Source organism: Syngnathus acus, chromosome 16 (assembly GCF_901709675.1).
Source record: "Syngnathus acus chromosome 16, fSynAcu1.2, whole genome shotgun sequence".
Taxonomy (NCBI): Eukaryota; Metazoa; Chordata; class Actinopteri; order Syngnathiformes; family Syngnathidae; genus Syngnathus; species Syngnathus acus.
In genome coordinates this window covers 6,241,026-6,253,403 of record NC_051101.1, presented here as the reverse complement: position 1 = coordinate 6,253,403, position 12,378 = coordinate 6,241,026, and the positions used below count along the sequence as shown (strand labels likewise).

Sequence of the window (12,378 nt, the reverse complement as noted above, 5' to 3'; positions counted from 1 at the left end):
AATTGAGTCTGGACCATTTAAAAAACACGACCTATGGGGTTGATTTCCCATTTGCGTGTTTTGTGTGTGTGTGTGTGTTGTGTGTGTGTGTGTGAGTGTTTGCATGTGCGCTTCTTGATTAGACCGTGCAAACGCGTTTATTACTGCTACACTTACACACAATAAATATACTGTGCGGTGTTCCTCCATCTTCGGCGTTATTAATGTGTACGTCATATTTTTAATGCGTTTGAATTTCAGTCTTGATTAGTCAGTTGTATCACGTGACAGCAGCGTTACCATAGCGACTTAAAAACTCATCTGTCGCCACTCTGTTTGCTGTTGTGACACTTCACACGCATAATATTATGGAAGTAAGTATGTTATTTTTGCGTTTTTTATGATATATTTACAAGTTCACTTTGCATATCATGATTTGAGCTCTGTTTATGTCTCTCAGTTTCCACTACCGATCCCCTACTGTGCCCGACGTACAATAGGCTTTTTGTGGAAATATGTGTTTGTTTTATGTTTAATTGCGGATTGACAAATGAAAAATACGTTTTTTTTACTATTCAATAATATATCATATAATATCTATTTTTCTTCACCGATTGCCTGAGCAAAATGACGTGGTTCACTGCCACACCAACAACAAAAACAACAACAAAAACAACAACAATGATGACACTACTACTACTACTACTACTACTAATAAAAATAATAGTAATAATATGCCCTTCAGTGTCTCAAGTTGGCAATGTATCACTTTAAACCCAATCTGTTGGTGGTCCACCTCACTCTACATAATGGATCCCTGTTCTCTAGATGTCTCTGTCCCATGTCCAGAGTCTCAGGCTTGCAGCTGTACTGGAGGAGTGTTCAGACCAGCTGGACATTCTCGAACACGCTCTTACCTTCCAGATTTACAAGGAGTGTAGCACTGAAAAGTCACAGGTGATTATACTGGACAGTCCATACCCAGTAGTCAGCTGTAAACGTAGTGCACACACCCTTGATAATGTGATGATTGTGTGTGCCTTTAGGCCAGAGTGAAAAAGGTGAAACGAGATTGGTGAGTACAGACAGATTCTATGACCAATTCAATAAATCGACGAGAATTTGACCTGGACTCAGCTTGTGGATTCTGCTGTGTTTGTTGTGTCTATGCAGTCAGTACATCTCACAGCAGGTCTCCAAGTTACAGGCTGAGCTCGAGGAGAAGCAGAGCTTCACCTGTCTGTTGCAGGTGGTGGATGGACAGGACCAGGAGAAGAGTGCTGAGAGCAGCAAAAGGTTCTTCAACACATCATCGAGTGAAAATAATGCTCGCTAAACACCATATGCTTAACAATATTACATTTGGAAATCTGGAATGTAGCACTCATGAGTAGCAGACAGCCCATCCTATTTAGTGTCACAGTGAGCAGCAGCCTATCGCAGGTTCCGTTATGAGAATCACAACAGAAACTGACCTCTGGGCCTCTTCATAAATGATGTACTTTTTATATCATGATGTCATAGGGAATACTTTTTTTTTGTCCGGGCACTGTATTTTTAAACGTGTTTTATTAGGTAAGATGAAGTGTGTTGTGTCGTGTTGCCCCCAGAGAGGAGAAGAGGGAGATGGAGAGGAGAAGACGTACACTTCCAAAGCGACAAGAGACACTCGAACAGAAAGTCAATGAACTGAAGGTGAGACAGCACATCTCAATTACCATTGTTTTTTGATTTGATGTTGTGAATAAATGTATTTCCAACCTCAACATGTCGCCATCTCATCAGGGACTGCAAGAATTGCATGACGATCTCAACAATCGGCTTCGCCGACTTATTGAATCGAATGCTGCAAGAAAGGAACTCGAGGATAGAAGCACGGCGCAGATGCTTCAGAGAACACAAATTGAGATGAAGGAAGCGGAGAAGCGACTTGTAGACAAAGTTGAGGTGAGTGCAGCCGTCCATTTTTGTTCCAAGAGCCACTGTTGTCTGAGCCAATGATAACGTAAAGATTTTTCAGGTGCAATCACAACGTGCATATTACATATTCACTGTTAATATTTGCACGACTTGTTTGGCTATTGAGGTGGCAATTACACTATATTTAAAATTTGAATATTTTTTACTACCCAAAAGTTAATACCTTAAATAAAAGGAGCCAACTTTTATTCTGGTTAGATTGATGTACTTTTGACTGGTGGTTTCTCCTAATTTTTTCATTGGTGTAATTGTGAATATTGCTGCTGCATATGTGAAATGTTAATAAATTTGTATGTTAATATAATGCAACAGGATATCATGTGAAACAGATTTTAAAGCATCTGATCTCTCTCTCGCTCTCTTTCTGTCTCAGCTGCTGGAAGACCATTTTAAACTGCAGGAGAGAGTTCATGAGGAATCAAAGCTCTTTCTGAAAAAACAAAATGCGGTTGGTATTATAAAAACACTGAACAATTGCAATAATGCTACGAGGAATTAATAGAGACATAGTCGGGGCCATGAAATATTTGTTAAATCTGGTTGATGATCCAGCAAACCAAATGTGTCCAATTTTCCCATGGATCCTATTCATCGGTCCAAGTTCATCGTGTTCCTCTTGCTGAGCAGGAATTACAAGAGAAGCTGCGACAATGGCAGCAGTGCACTGACGAGAACATGCAAGAGAAAGAGCAGCATCTCAACAACACGCGCTACAGAAGAGCAACAAACTTGGAGAAGTTGACAGCAATGCAAAAGAAGGTAAGCAACTAACACAGTCCCCATTTTAAAGTAAAAATGAACAATAATAAGTGTGGGTCAGTATTTTTGTTTCTTTTCTTGTTTCAGTACAGCGAGATGGAAGAGGTGGTGAAGGAGGAAAGGGAAGAGGAGGAGAGACTGCGCCAGCTGGAGCTTAGGAATAAAGCTGCTGTTCAGGTAAAAACTTTTCATTCATTTGAAAGTTGCCAAACACAGATTATAAGTGGTCTGTGTGGGTTGTTGGGGTTGCGTGTATGCTTAATGGGTAAATCACAACATTTCTTGGGGTGTGTGGTGGTCATGCTGTTCATATTACAGATGGAGCTATAGCACCCCCTAGCGCCAACCTAGCACTTGTGTGCAACAATGAGAATAAAAATATGAATTCAAAAAGCAAGCCAATAAACAATACAGTCCCATGATTTTCAAAATGCAGTACTGTATTATGTTATGTTACTCATTTTTTAGTTGATTCACAGTTTACAAAGCTGAAGCAAATTCCCCCTTTTTCTCGCTTGTATACCCCCATGGGTAAACATAATTCACATCTGTTTACTGTTCCAAACTGTACTTTGGAAGACTTTGTGGAAAGAGAGTGGTGAGTTGACTCGTGTTGTTTGTCCGTCATAGGTGCAGGCCTTCTGGAGAGGCTGCATGGTCCGCAAAGGCTTTGGCATTTATCGGAAAGTAGAAGCTAAGAAAAGCAAAAAGAAGAAGGATGGAAAAAAGAAGAAGAAGAAGAAATGAGTTGCATTTATTTATCTTCTCTTTTGCGTTTTGTGTCGAAATGACCATATCATGCCAAATCAACTTTATTGAGCTTTTAAAAAGCCTCTCCAAAATCAAGCCCTAGTGTGATGCAATGAGTTTCTTGTCATTTTTCAATATAAATTTACTTGATCAAGTAAATTATGTTGACAGCTCACAAAAGTAAATGAATGCATTAGTGGCTGTTGCTGTTTTTTCTTTCTTCTAGGCTCAGTGCGTTAGATTGGCATCTTCATTGGTTTAATGTTTGCAAAACAAGTCAGAACTAAATTTAAGGCAAAAAAAATGTGGTTGTGCATTGAACACAATTCCCTTTTCAGCGCGCCGCCATCTGGGCGAAATTGGAAATTGGCTGCAAAAGGGGGAGAGAAAAAAAGCAAGAAAAAAAGCTGGAAGCGCAGCTTCCTGGCTGCAACGATGACGAGAAACGAAAGGAGGCGTTCTAAAGTATTTTCTCATTCGTGTCTGAACTATCGGCAACATCGAAATGTTGAAACAGTGGGGAAGGGAGCGGCTTACTGCGACCGCTGTCGAATTATTGGGGCTGGTGGAGCGAACGATAGCGTCAGATGAGGAGCAACTTTGTCGAGTGAGGAGAGCTGGTAACACACGTTTCAGTGGCAGTGTGTGGAAGAAGCATTGCGGCTGCGGATCTTGACACCGCTTTGGCCTCACGCAAGGTAAGCGGCCCCGCTCGTCACTGAGGCGGGCACTGCGTCAATTATTCAATATTAATGCGAACTTGAAGTTTTGACCAACCTTATGCGTATTAGAAATCATTTTACAGGGCACCTGTATGTAGTATGGCACTTTTTTCCCCACTCCCACGAATCCCCGCATTTTAATATTGGATAGAATTAGTTTGCCCAACCAGTGTGGCAACTGCCTTAACTATCTCGCAATTGCTTTCTTGCAGCAATCTGGGACTGACTATCAAAAGTAGATGCAGATCTGATTCTTGCCCCTTTGGTTAATAATGATTGAGGACCACTGCAATTAACTCCACACCTTATTACGGTAAACTGCCGTCATTACACCCAAGGCAAACAAGTTGAACATTAGTGACATGAATTTAATTTTGGTGTCTTTGCTGGGATTCTATTTAGATTTTTGATATGCATAGCAGTGAAACATCCAAATACATGTTGAATGTGAAGCAATAATTTACACTTATGAATGATTTAGAATCTTCATTTATTTATTGTTCTTGCTTTTAATCTTAAAAGTTGATCTAATTCAATACTTGACATGGAACAACCTTTTCCAACTTTGGTTCCACTTAAATGCAGCTATTCAAAATGTCAGGGTTAAAAATGCCAAACTTGAAACTAGTGCAAACTTGCAAACAGTGATTACAAACCAGTTTGTGTGCCCTCTTGTTATTTTCCAACTTGGCACATCAAACTATGTGAGTAGCCTGGCTTGATAAGGATGAAAATGCCACCATGCTTTGATACACCAGTTACAAGGACCCATGCCACCACTGATTGATAACAGATTACAAAAGATCACCTATTTGAAATGTAGGTCACTACTGGCTGGGTTGCCACAAAGTTCTCATCCATTTTCAACAGCTTGATTGTGATTAAACAGGGAAACTTTATGTAATTGTGGCAGGCTACAGCATTTTATCTTGCAGTTTCCTTGGTTACGCTACACTGTGTCCAATCATGCTGCAAAGATGATAAAAGCATCATTTCTACACATGGCTTTGTCCTACACCTACATATCTTTTTTTACACCCCACAAAAATAAGTTGGGACTTTATCATTAGGTGAGACATAATCAAAAACAGTGAGTTGAGGCAATTGAGCTCAAGAGGTAGAGTGGTCGCCTCCCAACGTGAAGTTAATAAATTCAATCTTCAGTCACAATGTGGCCATGCATTTTGAAATGTCCTTGAGCAAGACAGTGCCACTGAACCCCCGGTTGCTAATGCTGTATGACATCATCATGTACCTTTCCCATTTTCTACTGTCCAATGCAAAGAAGCCAAAGGAAATTGTATTGTTTATTATAGTATAAAAATGTTGTTGTAGTTCTTTTAATCTTCAGCCTGGGTTCAATGATGACGAAGACCAGAGGTGTGAATCACATGTTGCAATGATAACTCCTGGGGTTCTTTGAAATGCTTTCCTTCTTTTTTTTTCTCCTCAAAGTCACAGAGTGTACTTCTGGCCTTATTCAAAGAAGCTCTGTTTTTGGTACTGGTAATAGGTGCTGCAAGTAGTTGATCAGCAAACATTTTTTTTTACGTTTTTAAAAATATCTTTTGGGGGTTTTGATAAGGCCATCGCTGTAAGCAATACCAGGAGTCATAATGTTAGTTTAGGGGGCATAACACTAGAATTTAAACAGATCTGATCAGCTATGTGGAGGGATTATTTTAAGTACTGTTTAGGAATTAAGGGTAAATCAGGAACAGCAAATATCTAAAAAAAAAAAAACTGAAGTACTAGAAAACAATAATCCATGTCAAAAATACTTAAAATTTGCTATTTACTTATGTAAAGTGGGTTTTTTTTCAAGCTAAATTATTTGAAATCCATTTTTCCAAATGATTATGAAAACCGATTTAAAACATTGTTGTGAAGAATTCTGTTTCAACTAAAAATCAACATTAATGGATAAAATTGTTTGGAAATTGGTTTCAATATATTTTGGAACCCAATGCCAATATTTCTCTGTGTGAGATGGGTTAAGGGTGGCCAAATGATGTCTATAAATATTCCACCTAAAGAAGAGACAATTAATTCTGAGCCGCTTCTGTCATCCTGTCAACAACATGTAGGCTACTCCCTTCACTCCCCGTTCCCAGAAGAGGAGCTAGAAGCAGCACGGTCATACTTCCGCCACCACCTCACTTCAGCATGATCGGCACAAGTTCCACACAGAGCAGGGGGCCCGAGGATTCAGAACCAGAACCGCAACAATCTACCACCATCAATGGCGACCATCAGTCCAGCCTTGATGTTTTCTGCAAGCTATGCCTCTGCGAGCACCCACCTGCACTCACCAGGGCACTGCACAGCTGTGCATGCGTCTACTGTACAACTGTAAGTAGAACTGAAAATCTTTAATGTCAACTAATATCTTGGCTGTATGTATTTATGTTTTTTTAGTTTGCATTTAGGACCGTACCTGAAACATAAGCTGTTGGTGTTCTTTTGGACCGTGGTCACTGCAGACAAAGAATTGTGCCTCCGTGCTATATTTAGATTGGTGAAAGTGTGTGCCCTCTGCTTATACTTGTCACAACGCACCAGAGAATATGGTGTCACTCTCATGATCTCTTATAAACAGTATCATCAATCGCCTCATAGAAATAAAAAGCAATTGGAAATGTTGATCTTTTTTCCTGCTATAACAAACTTGAAAAAGGAAATGAATTAGATTTGATAGACTGTATATAACTTTGTTATCTCAGTTGTTGAAAGATAACTTTTTTTTTTCTTCCTCAGTTAGGGGAATTTTACAGGATGGTGTTTTTTGAATATTTTCTAAAGAAGCAGATGATTTAATCTGGGATGTTACCCAAGAGACATTTTGTAACCTGTTTTATGTTCCTCAAATCAGTCTGCGTTTGGGCAACTCAATGCTTACACATGACTTCTAGATGATATTTTTTGCAGAAGTTTTAAAAGTGATCTATCTACTCTTCCTTATATAGTAATTATTTGACCGTGCATTTAACATGCATGCACAACAAGCCATCTGTGCAAAGGTACCTTGTTCTATTTAATATAATGATTATAATAATTAAAGCTGGTGTGATATTTTTTTTTCCATGTAGTGTCTGCAGCAGTATGTTCAACTGACCATCAAGGAGGGTGGGGGGGCACCCATCACTTGCCCTGATATGGCCTGCAGAAACACTGGAGTGCTACTTGACTCTGAGGTATTCCTTGAAAGTCAAAATAAGGGAAACTAAAATGAAGTTGCTGTGCAGACTGATTATTTTAAAATAATGTGTGCCATCGCGCTAATGTTAACATGTTAAATTAACGACAGGATAAAAAGATATTTTTTATAAATTAATTTCATTTAAAGATGAAGTAATAGCAAAAGTCACAAAGAGCCCTGTATTTTAATTAAATGGTATAAGAACAGAAAACTTCATTATGAAAACATGCATTCCAAATGCTGTATTTCAAAACAAGGTTATTCTGTGTGTGTTTTCAGATATCTGAATTGGCCTCTGCTGATCAGACTGAACTGTATGAGCGTTTGAAGTTTGAGAGAGGTGGGTCGTATCGTACTGTTGTGCAAGTGTGTTGATGCCAGGTGACAGGCACGGTGCTACTTGAGGTCGCACATTAGCCCGAGGCTACACCAAGTAGCACCACTGAGCCTCACATTCTTGGGATGTTGTGTTTGGGCTGCCCCCAACCCCCCCCCCCCCCCCCCCCTTTCTCATCTTTGCCCCAGCCTGCTGGATTTCACAGAAACTTCTGTTTTAGTTTGTAAGCATTTCTAAACAGAGTTTGCTCTTTCAGTAAAGCTTGCAGCTGTACTCATCATTGTGGCCAATGAATGCCCAATAGGTTATGCAAATGACTATTTCCAGAATGTCAGCTGCCTTTCTTACTATCTACTGTCATGTCAGGTCATTTGCTATTTTACAATACCCAAGTTGTAAACTCATTCCACTACTTCTGCATTAGTTTTGCGTTAAAAAACAAGATTTCAGACACAAGAAATTTTGTGTTGTGGGGGGAACTGGAACGTATTAAAGGAATTCCAATTTATTTCAATAGGGCAATTTTGTTTGATACAAGTAGAGCTACACTACAAGCTTGGTCAGGGAACTAATACCACTTGTGCTGTCCACAGGAGTAAAGCTGGATCCTAGTAAGACCTGGTGTCCGGCGCTTGAATGCCAAGCCGTGTGTGACGTGCCGCCGAGCTCCGAAGGCCAGCCCTCCGCTGTGCCGTGTCCCACTTGTCACACCATCTTCTGCTCCGGCTGCAGAGGACCCTGGCAGGCGAGCCATACATGCCCCGAGCGCCAGCCCATGATGTCACACTTTCATGAAAACAGGTCAGTCAGACAGGCCCAGAAGCAGAAGCGCTATATGGGGGAAAGATGAGTGAGGATTAAGCAAAGTAACACTTGTATGTGTTTGCGATGTTGACTCTTAACTTTTCCATTAGTTAGTGCACGTTTTTAGAAACACTCTGCTCCAACTTTGTTTTTGCTCGCTGAGCTGCGACCGCCAGACTGATTTATATCACTTGGCTAATATTGTGATTCCATTGTGCTTGAACTGAAGGGAGGAAGGGAGGAGGGCATGTCGGACTTCTCCCTGTACAGAAGGAGCCTGTGTGCTGCAGTGAAGCAGGCCGTTCTGCTCGTTTGACCGAACAAGAATTCATTGAGCTGGTCCAAAACAAATACTTGAACAACGACAGAGTTTTAATGCTACTTTATGCAACACATCACCAAATTTTGGCTGGCCTCCCCAGTAAAGCCTTTGAAAATTATGCTTCATCAGGTTCAGATCAGGTGACTGATGACGGCGACCGCAGTAACACACGCAAGCAAAAATCTACCAGCGCCCAAACGATAACATCATTGTTTTAGCAGTTTGGGGTTTTGACACACAAAAAGATTTTGTAAATACCCCTTCCTGGACAACCTGTTTTAAAATTCTCGTGTATTTTTCAGCTCTGTTCACTATTGACTTACTAATAGCAGTGTTGAAAAAAATCATTTTGTATGCAAACTTGTCCAAAGTTCAATTCACAAATTTAAACTAGTTCAGTTCATAGTTCACAGTTTAGACTTTGGTCTAGTCCAGTGACACATATTAGAAGCGCAAACATACCCTGATGTGTCTGAAACTGTGAATATCTGTCATATTCATGTTGTGCCTTGCTCGTGCCCTGTGATTGACAGGTGACCAGTCAAAGGTGTACCCCACTTCTGAGCAGATCAAAAAATTGCTATTATAGAGCAGCCGTTCAAAATCTACCAGACGTTGCCCATGATGTGCTGTGGCCTGTATTGTGTACTCACTGCTCAGAATACCCCTGTCATACCTCTGACCCCCAAAATAAATAAATGAGCACAGACTCGACACCGTGCCACTAAATTCACATACCCATGAGGCCTCCGCGACTCTAAACTCGCCCCCATTCACATTGCAGCGTTTGACATCCTTTGTCTTTCTTTCTAACCACATTTGCGGGGATCGGCGCAGCGGCGACTCCGACGCTGCCATCAAACAGTGCCCCGTGTGTGGCATCTACATTGAGCGGAACCAGGGCTGCGCACAAATGCTGTGCAAGAGCTGCAAACACACCTTCTGTTGGTACTGTCTACAGAACTTGGATGTGAGTGTTGTAAAAAAAAAAAAAAAAAAGTACTTTTCAGATGTCTATCTTGTCTCAATGTGTGTCTTGTAATTGCAGAGTGACATTTTCCTCAGGCATTACGATAAAGGGCCTTGCAGGAATAAACTCGGCCACTCCAGAGCCTCGGTTATGTGGAACCGAACGCAGGTACAGTAATTGTCATTCATGTACAAAGGCTTGCCAGGTAGAAAAATAATAAACGCTGAAAACAAGAAAGGAAACATGGCAGACAGCAGTATCCACCCCTTTCATATGCCGATGATACTTTTCTTTTTACATTTTACCTTTGTGAGAGCACAAGTATTCCAAAAGACACGTTTAACATGGCCACCACCAAACAGTAACATTTGGTCTCTGTGAAAAAATGCAGGACAGAGCACTGCACCCTGGCGTAGTTTACTCAGATGACACTAATGTAGCTGATGTTCCTTAATTTTCCAAAAACACGTTATGTGATTTTAAGGATTTATTGTAAATTCCCATGTACTCAATTAGCCCTTCATCAGACATTAATCTGAGATAATCCCAAAAATCCCAAATTCTTGCCCTCATTTCATGGCGCAGAGTGGAAAAAACTATTTAGCGACTGCGTCCTGCTGTGATGGTGCAACTAACTGAAGATTTACTGTGCTTTTGAGAGTTCTTACAAGTATCATACACAAGGCATCCAGTCAAGCTAACTCATTTTGCAATGCCATTCAACGCCCCTGGGCCAGAGAGTTTGCAAAGTTGCACAAGTACAAGAGTGCACTTCATCTTGTGATTAGGTTACTTTCTTGCCCAACAGGTTTTAGAAGCCGCAAATCTATTTGGAGCCATCTACTGTCATCATGACAATTACATGCCTTGTAAAAGACATTTGATTGCTTCATACTGTCAGATGAGGTTTACTTTAAATCTTGCCTTGATTTTGTCTGATGCAAACAGGAATGTTTGTCTGTAGTTGCCTTTCTCTTTGTAAACTGCCCTTTTCCCAGATTACGGTGGATTTTCTGATTATTCTGTTATTGCGGTTCTTGCAGAAAGTCTCTATTTGGCACTACAGTTCACATTCTCAAAACAATCATGAGGTGAAGTACACAATGCTGCACAGAATGTGTTGTCAATGAACCCGTGTCAGATTCACGTGTCAAAGCAAGTCAGTATTTATGCTTTCCAAATATGCAAAACACAACAGGGAACCTTGCTGTTGCACCTTTTGACATTATTAGAGTATTTGATGGACAGTATATTTTAGTGTCACTTTGTCAATCTGACCATTGTTCCCATGTTGCCCTTCAGGTGGCAGGAATCTTAGTTGGGGTAAGCATTGTGATGCTGATTACCTCTCCATTCCTCTTGCTGGCCTCCCCATGCATCCTGTGCTGCCTCTGCAAGCCCTGCAAAGTAAAGAAGAAGAAAAGAAAGAAGGACTTGAGTCTGCCAGACCCCTCCACATAGCAGCTTGCCTATTTTGCCCTGCACCAAACTCTAGCAGCTGGAGGAATCATGGACTCCACCAGACTGGATATGCTGTACATTAACTAAACCAAATGTGGGCTTTGACAGTCAATAAATTCACATAATCAGCACCTGAAACTATTCAGTGGGAATATTATACATGGAACTATAAATTACCACTGACTCATGAGCATTATGCCAGAAGAGTGGTAATAACGAGAAAGCGGCAAATTTTGCACTCACGCATTTCAACCCCCTCTTAGTGTGTGTGCGCGAAGTATCACGATGCCAAGTGAGAGGTGCTCAAATGCCTCACTCTTACTGTGCTTGGTTCTGGCTTGCATTTGTTTGCCTTTCTATTATTGTATGCACATACTTTGCTTAGAATGTAGAAGTTGGTAAGTAAGGTCAAGAGGAGGAAAGATAACTTTCCCATGTGCACTTTATTTTGTAGTGAAACAAGATGGGGCTTGAATAGTGCACAACAATCATTTAATGCCATTTAAAATATATGAAATGTAAATATTCATTTTTTTGCTGATGGTTAGGTACTGCTTCGCCTAAGGACAATTCATACTTTATATCTTAAGTAGATCTTTTTATTGATGTTTCAGCATCACATTTTCTAAAAATGGAATAAAAACCCTGCATTGACTGTGTATTTTGGTATTGTCATTTTTATCAATTCACGAATCCTGCTTGTCAGTGTTGACATGAAAAAGGCTGCAAGGAGATACTCTGATCTGGTATGTCAAGGTTCTTCAATATGGGGCAACATTGTAGAAGCCATGCATTATGCAAACAAAACTGAAAAGCATACATACATACAGTACAAGTCTGAACTGGTGTTTGTAGTGTTTGCAGTTTCGAAGGCCAAGTTTTTTAAATGTGGGTGTGGCTGAGTAGAAACTAAACCCACACTGCCTGTAACGAAACTAGTTGAATGTAGCATTTCACTATCAGTCATTCCCTCACCAATACTGCCATTTAAATGCCCATCAATCACTGCTCTGGATTTCTCAGTCTCTTCATTCTATATTTTACAAGTAAGGTGTAAACTCTAATAAACATTAAAAATGACCTGGATTTTAAAGC

General features: G+C 40.4%; 1 protein-coding gene across 6 annotated transcripts; it reads left to right on the top strand.

The window, feature by feature from the left end:
- Nucleotides 1-246: 246 nt before the first annotated feature.
- rnf144b (ring finger protein 144B) lies at nt 247-11,942 on the top strand. Of its 6 annotated transcripts, XM_037273520.1 has the most exons (11): nt 247-353; nt 808-936; nt 1,026-1,054; nt 1,153-1,275; nt 1,590-1,674; nt 1,765-1,926; nt 2,333-2,407; nt 2,587-2,718; nt 2,806-2,895; nt 3,349-4,166; nt 4,403-4,457. In XM_037273520.1, exons 1-10 carry the CDS (start codon nt 348-350, stop codon nt 3,463-3,465), a joined length of 948 nt encoding a protein of 315 aa, XP_037129415.1. In that variant the 5' UTR covers nt 247-347; the 3' UTR covers nt 3,466-4,166; nt 4,403-4,457. The 6 variants fall into 6 exon arrangements, with proteins under 6 accessions (XP_037129415.1, XP_037129418.1, XP_037129416.1 ...); XM_037273524.1 differs by lacking the exons at nt 247-353; nt 808-936; nt 1,026-1,054; ... (4 more) ...; nt 2,587-2,718; nt 2,806-2,895 and adding exons at nt 6,278-6,542; nt 7,119-7,155; nt 7,280-7,384; ... (3 more) ...; nt 9,901-9,990; nt 11,125-11,942 and having other exon boundaries at nt 3,918-4,166; nt 4,403-4,503; XM_037273523.1 differs by lacking the exons at nt 247-353; nt 808-936; nt 1,026-1,054; ... (5 more) ...; nt 2,806-2,895; nt 4,403-4,457 and adding exons at nt 6,278-6,542; nt 7,119-7,155; nt 7,280-7,384; ... (3 more) ...; nt 9,901-9,990; nt 11,125-11,942 and having other exon boundaries at nt 3,917-4,166.
- Nucleotides 11,943-12,378: the final 436 nt, after the last annotated feature.

Bases quoted from the DNA above. Each gene is read 5' to 3' on its own strand.
- rnf144b (XM_037273520.1), top strand. The intron at 937-1,025 runs GTGATTATACTG...GTGTGCCTTTAG, and splicing joins GTAGCACTGAAAAGTCACAG to GCCAGAGTGAAAAAGGTGAA. The intron at 1,927-2,332 runs GTGAGTGCAGCC...TTTCTGTCTCAG, and splicing joins GACTTGTAGACAAAGTTGAG to CTGCTGGAAGACCATTTTAA.